Source organism: Drosophila gunungcola (assembly GCF_025200985.1).
Source record: "Drosophila gunungcola strain Sukarami chromosome 2R unlocalized genomic scaffold, Dgunungcola_SK_2 000004F, whole genome shotgun sequence".
Taxonomy (NCBI): Eukaryota; Metazoa; Arthropoda; class Insecta; order Diptera; family Drosophilidae; genus Drosophila; species Drosophila gunungcola.
The window spans coordinates 3,160,280-3,187,800 of record NW_026453167.1 but is presented as its reverse complement, the minus strand read 5'-3'; the positions used below and the strand labels follow the sequence as shown (position 1 = coordinate 3,187,800).

At 37.3% G+C, this 27,521-nt stretch overlaps 2 protein-coding genes across 5 annotated transcripts in view; both read right to left on the bottom strand.

Annotated features, from left to right (window-relative positions):
- The window catches only part of LOC128254040 (uncharacterized protein DDB_G0271670), a 62,504-nt gene extending 43,881 nt beyond the window's left edge, over positions 1–18,623 (bottom strand). The window contains exons 1-3 of one of the 4 annotated variants that reach the window (XM_052982814.1): positions 18,294–18,623; positions 15,776–16,095; positions 2,867–2,912 (exon numbers count right to left, since the gene is read on the bottom strand). In XM_052982814.1, coding sequence (XP_052838774.1) covers positions 2,867–2,912; positions 15,776–15,777 — 48 coding nt within the window. In that variant the 5' untranslated portion in view covers positions 15,778–16,095; positions 18,294–18,623. Of the gene's footprint in view, positions 1–2,866; positions 2,913–15,775; positions 16,712–17,502; positions 17,845–18,293 lie in introns of those variants that run through there. The other 3 variants (XM_052982811.1, XM_052982812.1, XM_052982813.1) reach the window with 3 other exon arrangements.
- Positions 4,027–4,670, bottom strand: LOC128254007 (uncharacterized). The gene is made up of 3 exons (XM_052982771.1): positions 4,637–4,670; positions 4,250–4,563; positions 4,027–4,188 (listed from the first exon to the last, which is right to left on the bottom strand). Exons 1-3 carry the CDS (start codon positions 4,668–4,670, stop codon positions 4,027–4,029), a joined length of 510 nt encoding a protein of 169 aa, XP_052838731.1.
- Positions 18,624–27,521: the final 8,898 nt, after the last annotated feature.

Here is a 27,521-nt window from a genome sequence, read left to right as displayed (position 1 = left end):
TTAGCTCTTGGTATTTATAGAGGCAATACCAAGAAGTATATGTTCTGGGGCGTACACTGTACACTGTACATATATCTTTCGTACACCTTTCGTTCTCTGCTATCACCAGACACCAAAAACGGCCCTGCCTCCCCATCTATTGACAATTCAATTAACGTTTTGAAATAATTTCCTGATAAGCGTCGCACTTTTGGGGCAAAGCAACAAGAAAAGAGGTAATTAAACAGCACCCAATAATACGCCAACAACGTTTAAACTTACTAATAAAACAAGAACCAAAACTTGGAAGGCATGGAAGTGGTAGACCCGTGTTATCACTAATTGAGCCATAAACGTGGCTCTCAAATTCTCATTAAACCATTCAGAAAATTAGTGTCTAAAATTGGGGAATTGTAAAATTAACCTGAATGAAAACAGTATCGAAAATGTACAATACCCTTAGCAACTGATGTATGTTTTGCTTTCCTCATAATATTAATTGTTAATACCTCTCTATCACTTTTAATAAGCTTGAGCTTTTCTTAAAACTTAAAGACAACAGCGGAAATTGGAAAAATGTAAGTCATTTGATATGATCCTACAAAAATCTTTCAATGGAAACTTTAACCAAAATTACGAGAGCTGAAATCCCCGAGTTATCTGCCTTTCATTGACGAACTTCAATATTGAGTCGAAAAGACACAAAAAGTCTGGAAAAGACACAAAAAGTCTAGGAAAGACACAAAATATAGTGCGATAAGATTATTTGTTACAATCCGATATAACATTAAAATTTATATTTTTTACATCTCCAAAAAAAAAAATAGATAAATTAAAGTAAACAAAAATCCAAGGTAATCTTGATTTTAATATTTTGCGATCATGGAAAAAAACTATATATTGCGTTATAAAACATCTTATAAAAAACAACTGAACATAAGAAAATTTTTCTTTTTTCGGACAATCTGGCTTAAAAATAGGCGACTTTATTTATTTTTAGATTTATTTATTCTTTCTGTCACTGTCCTGAAGAATATTATATTTAAAGCACTAGTCACGATTTAGAGGGTAAACTTAAAATTTTTAATTTCATATTGGGGCGCAAACTAAGAAGTTAATTTCATCATCTATAGCATATTCGAGTTTTCCTAGAGCTCCACCTGGACATCTTTGTCAAGTGTAAGTCACCTATCCGAATGACAACTGCCTTACCTGGCGCCAATCAAAATCGACGCTATCAAAAGCCGCATGTTCAGCCACCATAAAAAGTGCCGCTAATTTGGCTTTTGATTGCTCATTTATTTGCTCGGCACACGTTCATTGCCATCATCGGCGATTCCCCAGTAAATATATATTAGGCCCTGGACACTTCGCCTGCATTAGATATATTAAATTCGAGCCATCCATCAGCTATAAAGAAGGCTTCGATCCCTCGGCACATCGGAGTATCTCGAGTGCACTGAGTAAGAAAAGTCAAGGTTTGAATTTATATTGGGCCATAAAAGTTTGATTTACGGAAAAACTTATAACAATAAACTACTAAAGATTTCAGAGTGAGTAGACAAGTTTTGTAAGAGCAAATAAAGAAATGTAATGTGAAAAGTAGAATGATTATATCAAAATAAATTTTGCAAGACGCTTTTATTATAACTGTTCATCAACTTTAATTCATTATCTTACTAACTTTATAGTCAGAATCGACTTAATATTTTATGTTTTTTGCACAGTCATTAGTTAAATACTCAAAATAAATTAGGACAATTTTGAGCACTTCTCTCGAGCCATAGTCACATCCGCCTTAATTGCAAGCGGAATTTTTTGCATATTAATTATTGCCAAAAATAATCACACCGGGTCATAATTTACATATTCGAATTATGAGGAGGTTCAGGCAGTGGCGGAGATTTACGGAATGCCTAGGGCATGAGAAATACCTGAGCGGTACAATAAGAAATACTCGAAGCGTTGAACAATTCAATCAACTCGGAGTCAACCCAGCCTCGAGCCAACTCATGCCAAAATCATTTTGTTGTTCATTTAGAACAAATAAGCAAATACGCGCTGTAAAGTAAGTACGAACGGTGGGTTCATGAAAAATCGCGGCAAACGGAACTTGGCGAAGACGTCGCCCAGTTTTTTGCTTCATGCCCGAGGAATGCCAGCTATTCCAGTTATTTATTTCGGCACATTAACAACCAGCAAGCCAGACATGGGGACATCCGATGGGGACACCCAGCCAACTTCTCGGCCCCCGGGCCATACTTCAAATTGATTGCCAAATAAATTAAAAGTGTAAAAAAAACAACAACCATACCACAAATAGCTGGAGAAAACGTGTAAGAAACGGAGAACAGTATAATTTAATTAGCGTTCGGTTGTTTGGCATTTTTATAAGTATACACTCGATATTTCCCTTGTAGTTGGCCGTTTAATAATATTATTTTTTTGGTAAATATTTGCCCAATCGCAGCTGATAAGGGCAGACAATCGATGTTGGCCTGTGATTCGCAGGGAAATTCCCTTCTGATAAAATAATTGGCATAGTTTCGGAATTGTAGGTGGGTCTGTGTCTCTTTCTCCCGACAAAAATAAAAAATGGGCTTGGTTCGGCTTTGGCCAAGTTTGTTGCTCTCTCGCATGACGAGGATGATGATATAACTGACACAACATTTGATAGTACTATCGAATATTTGCACACGCGTCAATACTCGCCCTGAAGGGCACTACACATCAATATTTGACTTCCCGCCGGCGGTGTAAATATCTAAATATGTTTATCAAAACTTTTGCATTGAATGGACGAGTCAAGGATTATAGGTGATTATGCTGGGATTGTATCATCCACCACTCATTTCCTTTAAAGTAATTACAGCGGAATTCTACTTACCATCAGGAGGTAAATAATCTTGGCATAGACCGTAAGCTGTGGTAACCTGAAAACAAAATAAATGTGCTTAGAATTTGATACATTTTAATAGTTATATTAACTAACACAAATTTTATTTGATAACTTAAAAAATGTATTTTTCATACTTTTTAAAGACCTTCAAGCCAAATTTTACTTATCTAATAAATATTTTAATAGCACTTTCTTAAATCAAGAAATCAAGTTTTTACAAGTTTTTAGTGTGTCTCATCATTGTATATCTACTTCAAAATTTTAATTTGTATTTCTAATTTGCCAATTTCCCAAGTATAAATTTGTCGTATTGTTCATACTATAAGATCTATAAGTCACTATAATGAACTTTACATTTGCCAAAAATTCCCCGGCTTAAATTAAGGAAGATGACTGATTTTAAAGATTTATTAACCACTTAAACCTAAAGTTGTCTTTCTACTGAGATATTCAAGTATACATTTTGGTTGCCAAATAAACTTTAAGATTTATATGCAGTCAAAAAGTTGGGCATTTTAAGTTTAGGAATGCAGGTACATCCTAAGATTTATTATTTCTGTCAAATAATCACCTGTGTCAATTAAAGTTGAAGATTTATGTGCATCTTAAGCTCAAAGGTATATTTCTCTTGGATTTAATTTATACTTCTCCACAATTTTGTGTGCAGTTTTGGCTTATAATTGAAACCACAAGCCGAAACACCCACATCACTTTCAATTATGAGAAAACAATTTTATGTAGAGCACTGCGAACACGTGAGCCCGCAGTCATATGTTTGTATGCATAAATCATTTAGATTGAGCGACTTTTTGACATCCCAAATGAGCAAGGACAGTTTCAGGAGCTGAACCATAAATTCACTTGAATTTATTATGCAATTAGTTAAAGACCTGCACTGTCAGATGGCAAAGGTCCCAGCTCAAAGTGAAGCAAAACTAAATTTTTGTCATAAATTTTCGGCACAAAAGCAAGACCTTGAGACTGATTTTCACCTAAATTTCGCTGGGCAATCCCTGTCGTTTTCTCCGACTTCTATCAGCTTGAACTTGGTTTTCCACTTCTAACGCAGCCTTGAAAAGTTGAAACCCGTTGGTTGGGTCCACCCGTGACCCACTTGAGCATCTTGAATTCGCATTTTCCATTTGCATTTAATAGAACTTTATATCCAATACCAAAGTGGCCACCGAACGGCGTTGTCTGCCCTTGGGCTTTCCGTAGTAATTTGTGTCGTGCAGCCGATAGAATCCCGATGGCAAATACCCCGGAATGCTGTGGTTCTCCAACTGAAAGTTTCGGACATCGTAGTAGGCCTGCAGAGGGGAAATTTTGACCTCGGAACTTGCAAACAAAAAATGGAGATACAGTACGCACTGGCTTAATGGGACAGCGGTCGGCTAGATTACCGTACTTGAACAAGTTCCTCAGCCAAACCTTCAATAAACTGGCTTGCAGAAGTTCCCGCAGCGTTTTGCAGGTGTCCATGTCGTAGCTGAGAAGTGTCTGGTACCGATTTTGGCCATTTATCAGCTGCAGGAGGGTAAGTGTGGTCCGCAATCCATTCCTCAATGTGTGATTCAGGTGGATATCCATGTTCAGCTCACCTTTCTCGGTTAACCAGCCTCTCATGCTAGAGCAAAATTCATTGCTGCATTCCGCACTTATATTGGTGAATTTGCTGCGTAGAGCTTTTGCAAAATTGGCAGAAGTGGCTATTACACCAAAAGTATTTAAAATTTGATTACTCACTGAAGGACTCACAAAATAGTAGTACCAGCAAGAGCCCTAATAACATTTCCCAGTATTGCCTTGAAGATCTTTCTTATAACTAATTTAAAAAGTATGTATTTTATAGCAAATTCGTGTTATTTAGGGCAGTCGTTAGTCAGGCTTGAATGAGTTGCTAATGTGCAATAAATTGGCATATTAGGTAAAAATTTACGAAAAATAAAGCTGTTTCTAAATATTGTTTATAATTTCAATATTATTAGAGCAAAGGTTAAAGCACTATAAACATTAAAAAATTGACAATTTACTAAACAAAACTCTTTTCCCCCAACATATTCTAAACTTAAAATTGTTTCAAAATATTTAATTTTACATATCTATTCAGCAAACTTAAAACAAGATATACATTATTAATTCACAATCTACGTATTAAATTAAAGACTCAATTTTAAACAACCTATGTATGTGGTATAAATAAAAGCACCGCTTAACGCCGATTAAGAAAATCTAAATCAGCGGAAAATCTATCGCCGCACCATACCCACATGATGGCTCATAAATCAATCGGCAGTCAATCAATCAATCAATCAATCAGCGGGCCATCAATTAGTTAGTCTGTCAGTCCGTATCACACTTTGTCCGAATCGCAGAGATCTGGATCTAAATCTGGCTGTGATCTGGGGGCTGGGGCTTCATGCCCGATCTGTCTGCCACATAAAGATTCAAGTTCAGTGCGACCAAGACACAAACTAACCGTAAAGCAAACTGAAAGTTGCGCCGACGCTTAGTTGTTGCCCGTTGTTTGGTTGTTTGGGTTGTTTGGCCGCTTTGTTTGGCTAAGCGGCGTTTAATTGGAAACACAGTTGGGTGTTGGTTTTGACCGGTCCGCTGTCTTCATCGCGGGCCATCAACTTTCAGCAGCTGTGGACAGCTGATGGACGTGGACATTTGGATTCGTTCTCAGGCCAACTCCTGCGACTACCAGATAAACCCGTTCAAAAGTCGACCAGGCTCGCCGAATCAGATGCAAAATATTACGCATACGTCGTGTGGTCGTGTGGCGTTTTTGGCCACGGGGAAATGTTTGCCTTTTTTTTTCTCACTCCCCCGTCTACACTGGAGGAAATTACAGTTGGCAGTTTATTTTAACATTTTTTTTTTTAAGTTCGAAGTTTTATTAATTTTGTTCATTACCGAATAGGCAAAAAACATATATCACATATGATAAAAAGGTAGGGATTTTAATTTATAAAAAAAAACTGTTATGTGAATTAGTTTATAAACAGTCAGTATGTATATAATTATAGTTAGACAAAGATTACCAATGGCTTACTTAACTTCCTTACATCCAAGAATGTAACTTAAGACTGTCAAATACTACGTTTTCATGGTTATTAACTACATAAGGACTCCCAATTTTATTTTATAGGTTTTCTCTTAATTTTAAAAGCCCTAAACTAATTTTTCTTCCTGTACCAGCATTTCCCTCCCTCCACCCCCTTGACTCCTCGCTTAATTGCTGAGCCGCGTTGAGCGTTTAATTGCAAATTATTCAAATGCCGACGCTGCCGCAGCTGTCATTGCTGTCATAACCAGTCGGCGCAGCTGTCCCCTCCGCCCCACTGTGCTGCCCCACTGTACCACCCCCTGGCCATCCTCCCCTCCACCGCAACACGCCACCCATCCTGGCAAGCTTGCAATTATGTCTCAAGTTAACACAGCAGCCACCACAGAGCGCCCCACCAAATCCCGCTGGTCCAGCGAAACAAAAAAAAAATAACACCAAGAAAATGTGTAAAAATATTCCCCAACTTTTCGCTGCTGTTGTTGTCAGATGAAATTAGGCGTGAAATGTAGTTTGAACCTTTGTGCAAATATTTTTCAACAACATTCACAAGTGTTCGCTCTTTTTTATATGTTTATGCATAGAATTCAACCACGCGGTTATGTGATTCCTTAATTGTTGCCAAGTTCACTCCGACTATATCAATATTTATATTCAAGAGCCGATAAAAGCATTTGCCGATCGCCCTCAGCTATCTTTATCTGTTTAGTACTGACCACACTCGCAGAACATGCCATTATGAACTATATGGCAAATGCAAGTCCGATACTCTTTACGGCCTAGCACAGTGGGATAAATTGGGTACAGGAAATTGGCAAAAAAATAGGCTTCCGATAAGGTGATCAAAAACTCATTAGTAGGTATCTCAAAAGAATAAAACTTAACTTGAATAAACTTAAGATCCCTTTAATAGAAATAAGTCTTTATACTTGTCCTAAGACCGATTGTTTATCTTTTTATACGTCTTTATACGCAAAGTATTAAGACTTTTAGGCAAACTAATAAATTAATTTTAATATGCAATTTCGATAAACTTCACTGTCTAGCACAGTGGAAAAAATTTGGCAAAGAAGAAGGTTCCGATAAGGTGATCAAAAACTCATTAGTAAGTATCTTACAAGAACAAAAATTATGAAATAATTTGTTTTCCATAATATGTAAATAAACTAAAGATAATCTTCTAAATACATGGTTATAAGCCTTTTGTACTTGTCCCTAGAAAACATTTTTTTTTGCTTTAGTTCATTATTTGGTTAGCGAACAAATTGATTTAAAGTGTTACTAACTGAAGAAAAAAGTATTCTGTAAGCTTGGCTAATTAGTTCCAAATATTGTCTATGATTTCTTTAACATTTTTTATCTTTTAACATTTAGTACGTATTTTGGTTAGTGAACCAATTAGTTAAATGTGTTACTAAATGAGAGTAAAAGTATATTGTCTAGCAATTTGTTTATCATATTTTATATTTTTATATTTAGTACATATTCGAGAACTGGCGATTGGGATCAAATTAGGTGTAAATTTGTGCAAAATGCCAAGTCTTGTTTATTTTATCTGTTAGGAAAAGGTATTTATTTTTTGCTATTTATTGATAATAGAGCTCTGAACTTTTTTTCCACAGTGGGTCGGCAACATTTCCTAGCAACATTCAAAAGGTGGGCAACATGCAGCTGCTGCTGCTGCTGTTGCTGTTGCTGATGCAGTTGCTGTTGTTGTTGCTGCTGCTGACTGCCAGCGTCTCAGGTTGCATTTATATGCAAATAGCTAAAATTGTTTTCAATTTGCCACCGCCAAGCGCCTTGGCCATCGACAACGCATTCCTTGCGCCAACTTGCAGCTAATTTTATGGCTAATTGTCTGCCTGCCCGCCTCTCAGGTTGCAAATATTGCTGCTGTTGGCCGCATTGATTGCTGATGAAGTTGTGATATTTGCGATAAAAAATGTATGTGATAAAAATTACTGAGCAGCCGGCAAAACGCAGGCAGGAATTTCTTAATTGTCAGAACGGCCTGCCGCTAGTCGGTGAATTAATTGTGAAAATTGTGGAAAACTCCACGCACAAGGACACCAGGCAAAAATTATCAACGGGAGCAACATTTAAAAGGCGCGACATTAGCGGCGAATGTCAACAGAGCTGAAAGCTTTTAATTAACTTTATGTCAGGGTGTGGTTTTCCAGTGAAAGATAATCGCAAACTAGTTTGGCCCAGAATCGAAATGGAGGGCACAGGAAGAATAGGTCGGAAACTGATTTTCAGGTTAGTACATTTTAAAACAGGAAAAGAAAAATGATTGAAATAAAAAAATAATGAAATAACAAGGTTTGTTAAAGGTAATAAATAAATAACTTCTTTTGGTATCAAACCATTACTTTGATTTGAATAATGAGTAAAAAAAAGCTTCACCCTAAAAGTGTTAAGCCTTAATCAATTTATTACCATATTCTGAGAAATCCAAATTGTTTAACCAATCTTGGAAAATCCATCACTCCAAGGGAAATAGTTCCAATCCAGGGCCGACTGGCCTGATTGGCAATTTAAGGAGTTCAATAATCCAAGTACACAACCGGGGAAACTTCAGGGCCACTATAAATAGTTGGCCGTGTCATTTGTACACAGATTTCCGGGGAAACTGCGTGCTATCTATCGGATCTGTTGGGTCGGGCTGAGTGTAGCCCTTTCAGCACCCACACCCCCAACAATATAGTAAATACCGGCGATCGGGCAACGATCGGATCGAATTGGAAATGCGCAGTATGATGTCCGATTTACATTGGTCGAGCATGCAATGCAAATGTGATTGCCATTTTTATGAGCCACCAACAACTAAGTAATGGCAATGAATGGATTTGGGATTGAGGGTGGGGATGTGGATGTGGATGTGGATGGGGACTTGGGGTGGCTTCAGTGCCGTTTCTGATTACAACTCTAGTTTAGTGGATTGCTCAACGAACTTGACATAATGACAACCGCAGCCAGTTCTTGATGAATTGCCGGCACTTGGGTGTGGAAACCAACAGGGTGACTGCTGGTCAAGATTTATGCAACAGTTCGATTGAATTGAATAATATGTTGCACCTCGGATAGATCACATCAACGGGTTAATGGCTTGAACGGTAGAAACCCGTTTGACAAGTGTTGATCTAAGGTGTTTTGAGAATGTGGGGTAGTACTTTATTATTTAAGGTGCTGAACGGGAACTTTTGGTTAGTATGAACACTAAAGTCCAGTCCTAAGAAGTAGTTAACTTGGTAAAAAAATATCTGAGATTCAATGAAATGGTTAATGATATAATGATGAAATTAAATATATAAAAACAATGGTACAAAAAAATCATTTGAGGATATATTAATATTAAGTAATTTAAAAATTGTAAAAAACAAACTTAACAGAATATAAACTACCAAATTACTTTCCCCATGTCCAAACAAGTCAAGTTCCCATCAGCCTCTTACAATCAAATTAAATTTTCATTGAATCCCAAAGTTAAAAGCATCATTAACATCATCGCCGCTCAAATTGTCATTTAGTAAAGTGAGTGCTAAGAGCCACACAGAGCACAAACAACTTAAGCTATGTAAGTTCCGATGACAATGAACGATAAAGGGGGATATGGCACATTGGGAGGGGTAGAAATGGGGAACAATCTCATCCTAACGTCTGATGGCACTTTGCAGTTAGAGATTCGAACAGATGCAATTCAATGTCAATGTGCGGGGGAGGTGACTCCCCCTTTCACAGAACCTCCCCCCTTCGAAATCACCACGACTTTGGCTTTTAGCGTCTGGCAAACTCACTTGTTGTTGCCCCTCTTGACTGCATATAAATATCTAATAATTATTGGCGTCTAAATGCTTGGCCTGTAATTGCATTCAACATGTGCAAATGCAATTTGAGGCGCCCTCAGTGGAAGTGCTGTTGTTATTGGTATTGTTAAATGAAGTAATTAAATGGCAATTGAGCTTTGGCAGAACATATCATCAAGTGTTTGGCGGAAGTCGTTGAAAGGGTGGAACTAGCATTTAGAACGGGCTTAATTGAAAGGGAAATAATTGGGTCTGGAAGTTGCAATAAAGGTGAATGTATTAACTGTTTGGTTAAGTAATTTATTGTTAATTAAAAAAACAACATTTGAACAGAGGCTTTAAGTTTTTGCAAAACAAATAAATTGTTTGTATTTTAGCTATTCAAGGAATTTTAGTTAGCCTTTGAACTAAGCTACGGTGTTATATCCTACACCTGCTTCATGGGAAACATAAAAATTCCTCCCTAGACCTTTTTATTTATACATTTTAGCCCTGATTCACGCCCATTCATTATTTGGGTAGCTTAGGTCAGTAATGCCCCGTGGAATGCAAAACAAAAATCGAGGCAAGACATGTGATCGCCGGCGATAAAATACTTGACGCACGTTTTATTTTTAGTGGATGTCTAGACCCACCTGGTATTTTGGTATTTAATCGATAAATATTGCCAATTGTGTGTTTATATTTAGCAATATCATTATTGTATTTTGCTGGCCTGGGGCTTAAAAGCCATTACAAATGGCAGTCGAGCGGCGAGAGTTGTGAAAATATTTTCCCATGGTGTTGAAATAACGCCCACGAACAGAAGTGCATCACACTCCGCACTCCTTTCACTCGGCTTTCCCATGCTTCTCCATCGGATTCTTCTGCTGCCCACGTTCTCCATTCTTGGTTCTTCTGAGCCCCGCTCAGTGTGTGTACAAATTGGCAAACACGCAACTCATGATCAAGTGCAATCTTTTTGACATTAATATGACAACGGCAGCAGGAGAACACTGGCAGCTGACCAGCGAACAACCAGCGAATCGCCGCGAAGAAATCAATTATGCGCACGCGGCACAAAGGCAAAAGCCACGCCGCACAAATGACAACTGGGGACTTGGAATAGGACTCCAACTGGGCCCCCGAATGGAACTCCAACTCTGACTTCCCCCGGCTGATTGAGTATGCGACACAGGCAGCTCCGAAGTGGCGAACGCTGATGAATGTCTGTCAAATTGTTGACACGCCATGCAGACGCAGATGGAAAGATGGAGAGACATCGCTGACATTGACACAATGCACACGGATGGGGGGAATCGAAAAGGGGAGTCGCCTTTTGTTTTTGGGGAATCGACCTATGGATACCCAGTAAAATAATAAAAACAAAACAATAGTCACAAATGTTAAACTCATTTTTTCGGCAATATAAAATATGAATTAAATTTAAACAGTAATAGTCATAAATGATAAATGAAAAATTAAATTTCATTATTTAAATCAGTTTTCATTGGTCTGTTTTAATTACAAAGTTTTAATCAGATGTACATTTTCAACTAAAACATTCTAAAGAGCTCTTCTTATTATACTAAAGGAACTTAAAGTGGTAAATTATAAGTTTAACAAGAGGTAACCAAATAAATTTTAACATAAAAGTTAAATTTATTTTATAAATCTTACAAAAGCCTAGAAACGGAAACTAGTTTTTATAATAAGAAATAAATAAATAAACATTACCTTTAATTTACAGAAAAAGTAAAGGAACAATAACTAAAATTGTAAAAAAAATGTATTAAAAATTGAGCTCTTAAATATTTTTTTCACAGCATGGTTAATAATCATTGCTTTATCGTACCCAACATCCCCGATTAAAAACTAGCAATTTCAAGGGAAACTCCACTCAAGAGGCGACAAAGTTGCACCAAGTCTGCCCATGATGATGATCACGATTGTAATCGGGATCGGCTGATGATCATTCGCGGAAATATTTTATGCCATTTAATTTCAGACCTCACCTCCCCGCGTCGCAACCATCCCTGTCTGCCATCTAATTGAGTTGTTGGCCAGCTATATGGCCATACAGCCGTATAGCTATATAGCCGAAGATCCGAAGAGAGTCGCACGATGGCTGGCAAATATTTATCGGCATATTAATGCAGCATATTTCAAATGCAAAGTCGACTCTCATCTGACTGACTTACTTCCTCAGTGAGCGGCACCCAAACATGTTTATGCAATTTTCCCGCCTGGTCTTCGGTCTTCAGTCTTCCGTCTGCCGTCTTCAGTCTTCGCTCTTCGGTCTTCAGTCTTCGGTATACAGTCTTCGGCCTCCTTGGTCTATGGCTTGTCTTATCAAATGATTTTATTTATGCTATGGGCGCGCATGTGTGCGATAATTGGATTATTTACTTTCGCGGCTTAACAGCCAGCGAGTTGTGGAACTCGTGGAAAATTGTCGAGTTTTCGCTTTCTATTAAGTCGACCCAACGGAGACGCCCCTTACATGGGACACTTAATTTTGAAATTACCCGAATCCGGTGCAGGAAAAACCGTTTATAAGGTAATCAAATAGGTTGTGTGGCAAAAGAGGAAAGAAAAAGCTCAATACTGAGTTTTTTTTAAAGATGCAACAGGGTATTTAATTTTACATTTATTAGTAAAGTCAAATTTTTTAGAAAGGAAAAAAAAAAGAAAATAAAAGCAATGTATATAAGAAAACATTTTTCTGTTAATTCAATTTCCTGTTTTTAGTTCCTTAAAGTTACACTACCGATTTGACAGCTCAGGACAGGAGCTACCAATCAACGCTCCTTTTAGCAACAAAACGCCCACTCAAATAAAGTAGCCAACTATAGATCCCAGGTTCCAGCTCCCGATTCCGTCGGTTTGTACTGTGGGTTTTTAGCCGACTTTGTACAAAATACCCAGTTGGCTACCAGGCAGCAAATAGACGGCCAAAACGGGGGTTTGGCATTAATATGTATGAGTGGTGTCAGGAGGCAATGCCACAACGCGTTTATCAAACATTTGAAACATGCGTTGACTCCTCCCCCTTTCCCTCTCCTCCCCTCCCCTCCCCCACCACTCCCCCTCGAGCTGGTTGACCCAATTAACCAGGCATTATAAAGTCGTAAAGCATATTGCCAGACGTGAGCGGGGTGGTGGGCTGGGGAATTAGCAAATAGTCAAGCCCCCAGGCCAAAGACCGAGCCACAGATAGAATAGATATATATATATATAGATTGCGGCTGACAGACAGAGAGAGCGAGATTGGTGCACAGAGAAGAAATATTATCATTGTGATCTTAAAAAAGCAATCAAATCGTTATTATATATTTAACCAGTTGTGCCTGTTAATACTATTAGCTAAGTATTATATTAGTTTTTAATATTAAAATAGTTTTTAATAGGCAAAAATATTAAAAAAATGTAATTGTGAATCTTGTTCGTATTTTATCTTATATGTATTTGGCTAAGATTCGAATGATTTTAATTAAGAAGAAAGCTTCAAACTAAATATAAGTGCATTTTAAACAACAATCAACATTTTTAATGATTTGCTCATTTTTTCTGGTTTTAATGGTCTTTATTTCAAATGCAGATTATGCTGCCATTGTAAACGTGTTAATTATATTTTTTGTGTTCAAAAAAAAGGGTGACAATCGCTCCCGCCACATCCCATTAGATATTGCGAGCGAAAATCGACTGAACTCATAAATCACAAATCACTTTGGCCAACCATTTTTGGTAGCTGAACAAGATGTAAGAAGGGGGCTGGGGGGAAGTGCGGGGGCGGCTGCCAATGGTCATGTTTTGTGCGATAATATTGACAAATTGTGCAAACATTCGCACACAATTAATAAGCGCCGCACAGATGGAGCTCCCCCACCGAAAAATGGCACAGAAAAGAGAGACAGACATTTTTCGCCCACGTGCTGAGGCGCGTGTTCGCATTTTGCAGAAAGCCAGAAAGCCAGAAAGTCAGAAATCGAAAAGCCAACCGACAAAGCCAAAAGACAAAGCCAAACGGAGCAAAAAGCAAAACAAAGAGCCGGGGGACATGACAACATAATTCAGATTCAGGGAGGGCGCACTGGCGCTACCTAAAAATAAAAGAGAAATCAAGAATGTCGCCAAGTGTCAGGAGACAATGGCGCAAATACAGTGGCACTACCTGTGCAATAAAACCATATTTAATTATTTTTAATTCAAATATAAGTATCTTAGTTATTCATAGTTCTGAGTTACAGTTCAATAGAATGTGCCCTTAAAGTTAACTGTATAACTTGAATAGTTTTGCTCAAATATATTTATAAGAGAAAATAGTACAGCTCAAATTTTTATAAGAAACCTCATAATTAGGTTTAAACAGGACTCTTTTTTTTAATAAAAACATTTAAATAATGTATTGTATTAGGAGTGAGAACTTATTATTAAAATAACATTTAGAGAAGTTTTATGTTTAAAAACTTCGAAAAAATAATAAAATTAATAAATTTGAACTGTATTGCATTGTTCTCAAGTGTCATTTGTACTTCTCCTTTTAAAATGTATATCAAATTCGTATTAAAATCAACGATAATTAATTTCTCTAAGTTCCTCCCATAAATCATGTTCTGTAGGCATTCAAATATTTTGAAAGCCCCTTGCCACTGTGCCAATACAAACTTACTCCCCATAAGAGTGCATCCCATTGAGAATCACAAGTACAAGCACGTAAAATGCGCCCACACAGAAGAGCCCTGAAGCTCTGGATTCGAAATCAAGAAGCATTTGCAGCCATGAGTTTGCAACTTTTTAGTGGATTGAGTGACCAAAGATACACTTTTCCCCGCTTTTTATTATATGATTGATGATTGCAGTTAGCGATGCGCCGATGCGCCTTTGAAGTCTGTATTTGAAGTACTATATCTTTTGGCCCTCGGCCAGCAGCACTCGACTTTCGTTTTTTCCAGGCAAAGACTAAAGTCGGCAATTTATGCCGGCATAACTCGAGTGTTTAGGCCAAGTCGCTGCGAATAAGCGGCTTAGTTGGCCAGGAAGCCGCGACGGACATTTGTGTTGACAAATCAATTAAATGCGAAATTTAAAGGCGCACACAGTAGCGCCGTGAGGCAAGTGGTAAGAAGTCTGCACGCAAATGTCGGTGGAAGTCGCTGTAAGTCGCTGGAGTACGGGAGACTAGAGAATGGGGAGACCAAAAACCAGGTTTCTACTCCCAAAGAAACCTTGTCGACGCTTATCGAAAACATTGATCCGGCCATGCAAATCGTAAAGTGTGAAAACAAATTGCTGAGAGGCCCCCAGGGGAACCAAGAACCAATTCGAGAGACTCATTGCAGCCGTCGGATAATTGCACTCGATTTGTAATTCAAGATTAAGGGCAGACAGCTCAGTTCGTCCGTTTTCCGTTTCTCGACTTAATTTATGTGCAGATCTTTGGCCGGGCATTGTTTCTCCGCCGACCCATGATGATAATCACCTGAAATGTGGGCCATGAGTTAAGTGATTATGTAAATTTTTGGTTCGCTGACCAGCTGACCATCTGAGTTGCCCACCTGGAGTCTGGATGCGATGGCATAACCTTCAATTGGCTTTGGCCAGACGGTTGGTAATTGCCAATCGAAAGGCCAGGATTTATGGCCAATTTGAGGAAGTTAGTGAAAGTCCATTCTGGCGAGCTTAATAACTTTAGTAACTAAGCAGGAGAGTGAAATAACTAAACTTCAAATATATTAAACAATAAAATAACAACCTCATTTACCATACTGATGGGTAAAGAAACATAGTATCGCTTTGATTTTTATTATTGTACTGTTCTATTATTTTTATCAGTGCGGGAATTTTAAAGAGTAAAGGAATTGTAAGTGTTCTTACTAAGTGTTAAGTGTTTTAATATAAAATGTATTCTATTATTAGCATTATTGTTTAATTGGTTAAAATGGTTTTATTGTTTAAAATACGTTCATTGCACACTACATCTATTAAATTTCTTATACAACTCCATTATATTAATTTAACATTATAAAATTGCATACTTACATCGTATTTACTTGACCTCATTTTACCCATTTATTTTGCATCTAATTTGCATTCGTATTTCGTCTACGCTTCTTTGTTAAATTCAATCCAGTCGAACATTTAGAATGCGATTTCGGTGAATCGATTTTGGGGGCCAAATTTTCAACGTCTTTTAGCGATTATGTGGGTATATATATATTTTTTTTTGGTATTAGGCCTAAGAATTTTGAACACTTTGCAATTGCGATTGATTTAAGCACTTTATTAATTTGTGTCAGTTGATATATCAATTAAACAGTCTTTGATTATTGTTATTTTCTTGAGTAGTGGTGTTGTGGCGACTGCAAGCAACGAAAAAGGGGCCCCCGAAAAAATATTACTCATACGACACGTGCCACGTGAAAAGCAGCAGCTGACTGACTGAAATTGAAACCGTAACCGTAACCGAAACCGAAACCGAGCGACCAGGAAAACCCCCAAAAGCGAATGGAAGTGGCAAGAAGCAGCAAAGTACGGAGCACGGAATACGGACTATAGAATACGGACTACGGAAAACAGGCCAAAGGCAGGAAATCAAAAACGATTCCGATAAACCAGGCTGACTGTTACTTTCAGCTGGCTACCCGCAGAGCCCAAAAAAAATGTGTTTACGATTCGCGATTTACGACTGCCACCTTGCTGTTAATGTTCTCTCATTTCTCTCGCCGCCCGTTGGGCTTTTCATTTTGGCTTTTCCTTTGGCTTGACACGTTTCAGTCCGCCGTGTTGTTTGCGGGAAAAATCGTTAGGCGGCAACAACAACAGCGGGAAAGCCAGAACGGCAGCAAAATGCCAAAACTGCACGAAACAGACGATGGAAGCACTGAGAAAAAATGCTATAAATACCAGGCATTTGTTTTCCAGGATGGGTTTTCGGTTTTCCATAACAAATTACAAGCAAAAAGTTTAAGGATCCATTTTTTTATCTATACTTTTGAAATTAGTTTGGTCTCAAAGAATCGTTTGCCTTAGTCACTTAACTTTTGCAAAATTTTTTTTTTTTAAATAAACTTTTTTAAGCACTTTGTTTTTGTATTTTTTTTAAAGGACGTGAACTTAAATTGCACATAGTTTTTTTAAAAAACCTGAACTTGTGAAAGTAATTAAGCTTCAAAGACTAATATTAAAATCATTAGGAAAAAATAATAATTTCTATTAAAAGCCTTTAGAACTGAAACTCATAGTCAAAGTTATTTAAAATTAGTAAAAGCTAAGAACATAATAGTTTTCTGAGTAAAATAACTTGGAAAAATATGCAAAGCCCATAAAGTTCCTAGCTATTCAATTCTGGGGTTACTGTTTTAAACTATAGTTATAAATGTAAAACCCCTTGATTCAGAATTGTATACCCCAATTTTTAAGACAACTTTTCGCTCAGTGAAGGGGGAAAGCAGCAGCCACGTGAAAAATGCCGGAAACAGAAATCGATTTGCAGCAGAAAGAAGGCCCCAAAAAAGGGGGAGGTTCGGGCGAGTGGTGTGTTATGCACTCTGAGGTCACGATAGCGAGGCTCTTCTGTCGGGGAATCCTTAAATTAAAGTTCTCGGTGAACAGCAAATTATGTCACACACACGCAGCGCACGAAAGTAGGCAACGTTTTTGGGCTCGAATACACGGCGAAAATCACACTTTAGCGGCTGACAACATTTCGCTAAGACTTTTACAAACAGCGAAAAAAATTGTAGAATTTTTTGTTTCAATTTTTTTACCCGATTTTATGAGCGTTTACCCGATGTCGCTGGGCGCTGCTGCCTGTGCTGCTGCAGCGCTGAAAATTCACGTAACAATTGATTTGTGTGTCAAAAATGTCACAAGTGTCAAAACTTTACAGTGGAGAGCAACACTGAGAGAAACGGAGAAGCCGAGAGATTCGGTGAGATGGAAAACCGGTCGAAGAGCAGAACACCAGCTGCGCCACTGCGCAAAGAGAAAGAATAGTTGCCTAAGAGAAAGCCAACAACACGTGTGTGTCCTGCGAAGGAGAAACTAATTCTTAACCAGGACTTCGACAGAGACTTAAGAGCTTTGGGATTATCCTAAAATATATGTTGAGAATCTAAGATCAGATGATAATTGAGCAGCTCTTAAACGATAATAAATACTATAGGTCTATAACTTATACTTTAGAAATGTATAACAAACATTTTATAACAAATTTATAACAAATTTGAACCTTTAAGAGCATTAACATTATTTTTTAAAAAAATACTGAGCATTTTAGATGAGTTCACTAAAAGTAATACAAAATAAGAAAACAAAATAAATAAAGTAATAAAGGAAACACAAAATAAGATGTTAAATTTTGTAAACAAAAAATTACTCTGTTCATTTTCATATGCATGTTAAGTAAAACATTTTCAAAAACAAGTGCATTTGAAAACATTATTAATAGTTCTTAAAGAAATTTAGATTTCTTTTTATAAAATTGTCTGTTTCTTTAAAATCTACAATTAAAAAAAATTTAACTGCTGTTAAAAAAATAATAACTTCTTTAGCTTACGATTAAGTTCACTTGTGGTAGAGCGCACTGTGGCCATAACTTTTCCACCTATTTATGAATCACTTGACCATCCCCCGAAAGTTTGAAAAGGAAACCCATACTTTAAGTCCTGCCAGCTAAGCCAAAAAGGGGTTCGTTTTTCGTCTATTCCTTCAGATCCTGCCTAAACGGCTTAAAAGGCTCGAATGAATGCGGGCAAAAACGTTTTTCTCCGACATAACGACCGCAAGAAAACAAATGAAATGAAAACTACAAGGGTGGCCAACAAGGTGTTAAGCTCCAATGCACACAAACACTAAAAATATTTATTATTTATTTTATTTAAGTCCAAGCTATTAGCATAATTCACTTTTGTTAAAGGATTTTAAATAGATTATTTTGTGGTTTATTTTTCAATGTTATTGTTTAGTTAATTAAACTCGAGCTGTGTTCGTTATTTTTTGGTTTGGATTCCGATTGCGATTTCCAACCGATTCGCGACTGCGGTTTGTTATGTTTTGTTGTTGCGAACCCAACTAAATGCGATGCGAAACTGGCCAACAAAATGCGATATATTTCGCTGCCTCTGCTGCAGTCGCTGCCGACGTCGCTGCCGCTGCCAGCGTCGACTGAAGCAGAGCATTGGCTTTTCTTATTGGAACAAATACTCGGGAGACTTTGAGACCGGCCAGTTTTTATTTTTTTTTTTTTGTTTTATAGTTTCTGGGGAAAGGGGGGCGGTGTATATACTCTCCACTTGAGGCTAATAAGAAGAAGAAGAAGAGGAAGAATCAGGGAAAGAGGAAGAAAGAAACAACAACAACCGCAATGAGAGCGAGTTGATTGCAACAGGAGCTTGTAGCAGCGACGCCGACTGCGCTGCCATTGTAAAAGAGAAAACTTTTTGCTCTTTCAAGTTTGCGGAAGCCAAAAAGAGAGTAAGAGAAAAGGAAGTGCCTAACGGTCTAACCAAAAAAAAATTGCATGCGACTTTATGCTTTCTTGGTGCTACTCTTAGTTTGCAAAAAGAGCAAAGACCTTTTCTTAGGGGTTGATTTCTGACTGACCAGTAAACATTTTTTTGGTTATTTTAATGATTATGGAGAGACCATTTCCAGTCCTTAAAAAGCTGCTAAAAGCTCCATTGAAAGACCTTATAGTTTTTGGGGACTTAGATATAAATGGTTCAAAACAAACAAAATTAAAAGTATTCCGATTTGGTTAACTTTAAGAAGACGTGCAGAAATATGATTTCAAAAGAAATTTAAAGTGTGTTCAGAGTAAATAAGTTGAGTTTTTCAAAACTTAAGTAACAATAGTTGAGCTAAAATGATTATATTTACACATAATATTCTTAACAAATTAAAAGCTTAAAATTCGACCTTTAATAACTTTGAAGTACCTTACTTAAAGGATCTATAAGTTCACACTCGTTTCAAGAAGAACGAAGAAGATTATCAGTGCCAGTCAGTGGTTAATTGTTGTAGAAGGTGAGGCTCAACAAGATAATTCTCAAAATATATGTAATCTATACTCGTATAAAATCGAACAATCTAAAGATAAACATACAACGCAAAAATTGTGGCTTATTAAGGGGATATATCATTATTGCATATGAATTTAAACAAGCGTTTTTTTTTCATAACATTTGAACAAATTTTATGCTGGTCACCTTAATTAGATTTCTGGGGGTTGATTGGGCTAGCAGTTTCTGTCTTAAAATTTGGCCACTCTCGCATGCGATACTGAAAAACCCATTAAAGAAACAACAACAGGTTTGAGTTGGCCAACGCAATGAATGTTGCATGAACCGAGCAACATGTTGCAAAGTGGCAATGAGTCAAGCTGTTGGCATTGGTTTCGCTTTTGTTTTTTGGCCAGGATCATGGATGTTGGAGGGAGCAGCAGAGTAGAGATCATCATTACCCACATGCGGCTGATTACTCACGCGATGTCCAGCACACGCAATATCATCGGGTTCGGGTTCGGGATTGGCATTGGAATTGGGATTATGGACACCTTATGTGATCCGGGGTCGGTAATCGGTTAGCCGAGTGTTTTGTGCATATTGTGATATATTGACAGCATTAAGGCAGCGATAGTCGCGCTTCATTAATCATAGATCCTTAAGGGCTGAGGCCTATTAATTTGAACGCCACGAAACAAAACAGCTTCTTTCTTTGGGCCGTCTTTAATGGTGTGAACACGCCAGGAGTAACAAATTGCGAAATTGTTTACAGTGGAAAAAAGTAGTGAATTCAAAAATGTGAAGATATATTTTTTATTACAAATAAATGTTATGGAACATTTACTTATGACTAAAACGAGTTTTCAATGTTCTAAAAATAAGATATAAATAATAAAAGTTATATTTAAAATAAGTGAATTTAACTTCTTTAAATTGAGTAAACAAATTATTTTATTTATCGATCCAATGTTTTATCCATTGACGAACAAGAAGTTTACAGATTAAAATTCTATATATTTTGCTGCTATCTGAAATATCAAAAAGTTAGTACCTTAATTTCAATAAATAGGTCTAAATTCAGTATGATTTTTCCGCAGTGCAGAAAGTGAGAGAGAACCCACTAGAAAGGGAGGGCGATAGCCACCCGCCCTAGACAAAAGACAAAGCGATCCGAAGGACAGCACAGCACAAGGCGAACGGCGAAAACAGCATCGTAAAAAAAGGGAAAAAAGTTACACGCCTGCGCAGCGGGTGGCGCTTCGCTTGTAATAAAAACACGCCGACGAGGGAGCGAAAGAGAGGGACGCTGGGGGCAGGACGAGAGGGAAGATAGCCCACTCACATATCGAAGCTTTCGATCAAATGGCCTATCAGATGGCCACGGTCCCAAGATCCGAAGATATGCAGACTCCGCCGACGATTCCTTGTGTGTTGAAAAATTCATTTTAATAAGCGCCCGTAAAATCAAGCGCGCCATATCTGAGCAATAAATAAATGACAATTATGAATTGTTCCCCGGACTAAACCGAAAACCCTTTTCCCAGCAGCTCCTTTCGCATTTCCATCGGCGCCCGTCGAGCGCTATGTGGAATTTAATTCTGGCGCTCACTGTGCGGGTCTGTCATCGTGCGAGGGCATTAATTTGTTGTTTATCGCACCTTGTTAAAAACCTATCTAACCAATCGGAAAGATGAGATGGCGCTGCAGATGAGATATCCAAGGAATTCCACAGATATCTTTGGCAAACATGAAATCAACTAGGAACCAGCTTTAAAAAATAATTCAAATTTAACATATTGAAAACAAATAATGTAGATAAAAAAGATATATAAATTTTGCACAAATGACTTTATTTATAATTTATCTTAAAGCTTATTAACAATTTCCTGCAGAAATCCGGCTCACTCGTTTTATAAATAATATAACCATGCTAAAACAACAAACATTATTTCCAAAAAATAATAAATTTTGTTGAGTCGTCAAACAAACAATTATGCAAACAAAAGAAAGATTCTAAAATTAAATGATTTTATTATACCTGCAAACTTATTTGTGCTGTGAATTTACTGCGGAAGCTAAAAATAGATAATATTTATGATCAAAAGGGGTTGACATCAAATAAATCATATTAAAATGGTCGTTTGGGTTTGGTTTTATGACCTTAGTAAACGCCGGCGATAACAATGGAATTTTGTTTCCTCACCTTTCTTCTTTTTTCTCAACAAAACTCTGAAATTCCTGATCTCTAGTATATTTCTGGGGAATTCACCAAGACATTATTGTTTTATGCGTATCTTATCTGGTTAATAGCCAAATAATTTAAATTAAAGCCCGAATATATTCTCTTACTCACAGTCAAGTTAAACTTTGTACCCAAATCGGGCATAAAAATAAAGAAAAATACAATTATGAATAATAACTGCGCATAGCAATGATACTTATCATGGACAGCATACAAAACGCTTTGATATTTATTTACCCAAAAAATTCCACGGGTTACTCCAATCATTTTAGCATTATGTTTTCCTTTTTTTTTGGCAATTGCGCTTACCAAAAATGTCAACGTCGTTTATGAGAAGAAAAAAAAAGCCGAAAAATATGACTAAACTGGGAGCAAGATCACGAACTAGTGGGGTAACTTAATATACACTAACCGAAAACAAGTTTTTGGATTATCAGATGAAGTTGCTTTAAGATTAAATATTTAAGTTCGTTCGTTTGTAGTTTATAAAATTTAAGTGTTTGAACCAAAACATTTCATTGGAAAAACATTTTATTTTAATTATCCTACTATCAACCCATTTAAAATACTTATTTACGTTATATTAATGTGGGTGTAGATTCCCTAATATTTGTAAGGTAAATGGCAGTTTTTTCTTCTTCTTTTTATGACTCAAACTATGTCCCTGTTAAATATTACAAAAAAAAAATACTTTTAATTTACCACGAAGGCCAGAAAACGGTATTATAAACTTCGCTTAGATTTTAGTATCCCAGTCCACGCTTGTTTTTGTCAAATTTCGTGCGTATTTAATTTACGTTTTTTTTCATTTTTTCCAACTCTATCTGTGTTTTCATATTTTCTGTACAAGTTTATCGCGTTGCCTGTTGATTTATGCAAATTATTAAACGTTTTCTAATAACTCATTATGCCGCGTAAACAACGCGTCGCATGACTTGACGGTCCTCAGACATACCGTATGGGTATAGATATGGGTATATATAGTAAAGAGGGGCTTAGTAGGGGGCACTACCAATGACCAATAGCCAACAACCAATACCAATAACCAGAGTTCCATTTCCATTACACCTTCAATTGGCAGTCACTACTGTTGCGTCTTATTAGTGGAAACTTTTTGTTTTTAACACTCGCCGTCGGCCGTTGTCTTTTGTTGTTTTTTCCGCTGTTAGCTGTCAATTTTCGCATCTGTCTACCGTCGAAGTGGCGGAGTTTCGTAGCGTTTAGCTTGGCTGGATGTCAACCTTTTTTGCCCGCCGTGCAAATATGTTTCCATCCGTTTTGCCTGGTAATTAGGTAAATATTTTCCTATCGGGGGTCTCTCCATTTGCATAGATTTCAGAGTGCCGTGTATTGGGTTTTCTTGACCCAACATGGTTTCGTTGGCCGTTGGCCGATGGCAAAGGCTTTTACTTTTATGTGTAAACTTTAAGCCACGGGGTCAACAGAGGTTGCGATCGGGTAAGAGTCGTAGAAAAAAAGGACAGTAAATATGGCTGGTGATGCGTCTGTGAATCCATAAAAATCGAATGCTTTAAAATGCGTTACAAAACCCTAAGAGAGTCGTTAGAAAATTCCACATGGCCATGCGAAAAAATTCCGTAAATTTGGTGGGAACTAGACAATAACTAAACAGTGATAGTTAAGCTTTCTCACATTTTTAATAGCATTTGCACAGTCGATTCGATAACTGAACAAATCTTACTTCATTGCCCAATTGTCAGATAATTTTTGTTTAGCACGGTTTTTTCCGGAAACACAAACCCTCACAAAAAAAAGTTGTGTATAAAATATGGTATACCATATACTATAATAACCTTAATTAGGTTATAAGAAAGAGTTCTAAGTATGGTATTTTCAAAAACGTTTTAAATTTGTAATTTAAAGTTTTTTAATCTTCAAACATGATATACTAATGATACAATTTTAAACTTTTAATTTAAAAAAAAATATGTTTATCTTTTAGTGCCCCACTTTGAAGAGCTAACTTTCATGGAAAATAGAGTACAAAATCATAATCGTTGCTAAAGGAAAATATTGTATTAAATTCAGTTAATTAAGAATCACAAGACCAACCAATTTTTTATAAAATAACTTTGTTAATTTCTGTTGAAATATTTATACGTCACAAATACGCCAATCATATATTTTCGAGTCAATTTGCAGCAACTTAAAGCTCAAGGACTGACCTACTGAACAATGGCAGCAGCACACAAGACCCGGCCAGAACCAAACCAAAAGCAAACCGAACCGAACACACCTAACCCGAGGTAACACCACATAACAAAGTCATAACAACAAGTGCAACAGCCAGTCGAGAACCACAAGTCAAATGATTTGACCAACATGGAGCTGGAAATGCAAGATGCAATACTAACTGAGAAAATGCCAGATGCAGATGCAGATACAGAAGAAGAGATGCAAATGCAGACACATTGGTGGGGCAAACCAACTATTTGCATTTGCATTTTAGCACTTCAACAAGGTCCGAACCCAAAAGGAGGTAGGGGGTTTGGTGGTGGCTGTTTGCACTGATTGCGCATGCAAAGTCACAGATTCGGAATAAGACTTTGACTGCTGGAAAGCGGGAAAGTGGGACTGGGACTGGGACCTAGAGCCTAGAAGACCCGACAATCGCTGGGCTTTCCATATAGCTTAATTCTCGACCACGCCCACAGCAGAACAAACGCGATTGCCTACAGAGAGAAAATTTAAATTGGGTTTTACCTTTTAAGATTATAACATATATATGTTATTTGAAAATCTCTTTACTTTATGAAGTTTATTTTACTTTGATGATCTACAAAAAATCCAAAAAAGATATTTATATTCAAAAATAATTGAGTTAATCTTAAAAATAATGTTTACATATTTGTGAAACAAAAAAAAAACCAAAACAATTGCTAAGCCTTTAGTCTAACTCTGTTTATTAAGAATAATAAAAAATACTTTACAGCTTTTAAGTTTTTTATTAATTAACATGGTTTCTATTTAACTTTCGTTTGAAATTAATAAATAGTGGTTTTTGTATTGCTTTAATAAGCACTTAAAAAGGACATGTTCTTGGAACTTTTGATACATTTAATATCTAGTTAATACACAATATAGTTCATATTTATTTCGAATGCCTCAAAAACTGTACTGGGTATTCTAGAATTAAAGCTATATTTTCACCTGTGTAGATTTTGCTCACCTGTTCGAGCTTGTGTGGGTTGCTTTAGCGCGTATCTAATTACAAGCAAAGGAAAAATGCCACAAAAAAGCAGGATGGAAACAGAGATATAAGCGAAGTCAGGCGCTGATTTCAAAGATAAATTGCCGACGACAACGACGATGGCTGGGGACTTGCACTTGGACTTGGAGCCATCGGTGATGGATGCATATTGTAGTTTTCCTTTTTGTATTTATGCGCTGCTGCGGCGACGCCGACGCTAGTGAAAATAAACAACAGTTTATTGGCATTGGCCAGTCCGCCTTCTCCGGAGTTCTGGGCCCCCATACTCAAAAACCCACTCCTCGTAACTCTTTGCTCCACTGCAGTCGGGGCATTTTCATTGTTTAACAACATTTTGCAGCCGTTGGAAGGTGTCGGTTTTAGGTCCTCTTCTCTTTAGCCAGCTTAGAAATATTTTTAGCGGAATTTTTATGAGGAAGCGATTTTTATCGCCCGACTCCTTTTTAGCTGCACGACTCCTTTTCGCCTTCAAAATGACTGACACCAAACGGCGCTCGGACCGTCTCCAAAATGGGCGACATTTGATTTATGTTACAGTTTGACCGACGCATTTTGTCTGAGTTTCTCATATTTTAGTGCATGTCTTAGATGTGAATTTGTTTGGTTATTGGTTAGAAATTTCCTTTGGCAAGTTAAGTTTGGAAAGAGGTTTGAAGAGTAGCGTGAAAGCGAAGGCTTTGTGAGAGACACAGAATTTATAGATGGCTTGGCGAGTATTCTGAAAAGGAAAAGAAAATTCCTAAGCTGTAAATAGTACATGTTGTTTGGCAAAACAAAAAAAAAGTTTTTGTTACTAATGGGTCAGAAAATGTTACTTAATTGTTAGTAATTAAATAAATCTTTTTATCCCATGATTATATCTTAATTTTTTAAAAGAAAGAAACAAAATATAATATGTTCATTTATAAACTCAATAATTATATTACTTGTAATTATTTTAAAGTTTATCAATATAGTAGTTCTTACTTTAATAATAATATAAGATGCTTAAGATTATTTTTATATACAAGTAAAATAAGTAATTTAAAAGTTACTTTGAATATAATTTCTTTAAACGTTCAAATGCGACTATTTCTGAAAGAGCTTTCATTTATTTAACAATACCATTTTGATTAAAATTTCTTTAAACTTCCAAATACGACTATTTCTAAAATGAGCTGCTAAAAGACTTATAATTTATTGATCAATAACCTTGCACCTTTAATAAACTTCCCTGTCGATCGCACATAAATTTTCTAAAATAAATATTTATAAGTCGTTGAAAATATCCTTTGTTGTTGTCCTTGAATCAAGTGATTCTGGGGCTTAGGCTCCACTTAAGCAGCCCGTCCAGCAACTCGATCGCTTCGCCCCCTCAAGCTAAAGACAACAGAATCGAAGAATCGGAGAATTGGTAAATCGGGGATTCGGGGGGAGACTTCCTCACATAATTCATCAACGGACAAGAACAGCAGCGCGAACAGTCTCGCTGGGGGAATGTGCATATTGAAACAAAAAATTAAAAACTACACTTGACCTCAGCAGTCGAATCTGTCTGTCGATTTGTCCATTTGTCCATTGGTCGGTCCATTGGTCCGTCACTTCCACAGCGGAGGCTGACCAATGCTCAAGTGGCTTTTTACATGGGACTGGGACTTGGACTGGATGATGGGTATATGGTAGATGGGAACTGGACTGGGAGATGGAATGAGTTGGTTTCGTTAAGTAAACATGCCACGCTACGACGCGTTCCTAAAAAAAAAAACCTGGCCGATCGGTGGACCCATTTCCATTCCCATTCCCATTCCTTTGGGCCCAGATCTCGGCTCATTACGATCTTCATCATCGCCATCGTTGTTGGTCATCAGCATCGACAGATTGTGTCGGCTTCGCTTTGCATCTTTTGTTCATTTTAGTTTAAATATTGCCTACCTCCACTCATTCCCCGTCCATCCGTCTGTTTGTCCGCCGAAGGAGAAGTCGATTCGAGTAGAGTAGTGGTATAGTAGTGGTATACTATAGAGTCGAAGTTCCAGTCCCAGCTGCCAATAGTGCATAGCATTTCATGCACTTTTCATCTTTTTCAATCAATGTGCCGTGTGCACTCCACTCCACTGCCACTTCGGCATCGAGAACTTGGCCAGGGAGTTGGCCCAAACTGGACAGCGGAGGCAGCCACCGAAGGAGCCGGCTTCCCTGCGATAAACAGAGTATTTTGCCTTTCGAGGGCGCTAGTTGTGGCATTCCCCTGCTCCTGGACTTTGCCACGGTGGAAATAAATGTTCATTAAATCTTTTAACAAAAAAAAATACATTATTGTCAAAACTA

Excerpts from the sequence above, each read along its gene's own strand:
- LOC128254007 (XM_052982771.1), bottom strand. The coding sequence starts at position 4,670 with ATGTTATTAGGGCTCTTGCTGGTACTACTATTTT. Across the intron at positions 4,564-4,636 it reads CTTGCTGGTACTACTATTTT|CTCTACGCAGCAAATTCACC; the intron begins GTGAGTCCTTCA and ends ATTTTGCAAAAG. Across the intron at positions 4,189-4,249 it reads ACCGCTGTCCCATTAAGCCA|GCCTACTACGATGTCCGAAA; the intron begins GTGCGTACTGTA and ends TCCCCTCTGCAG.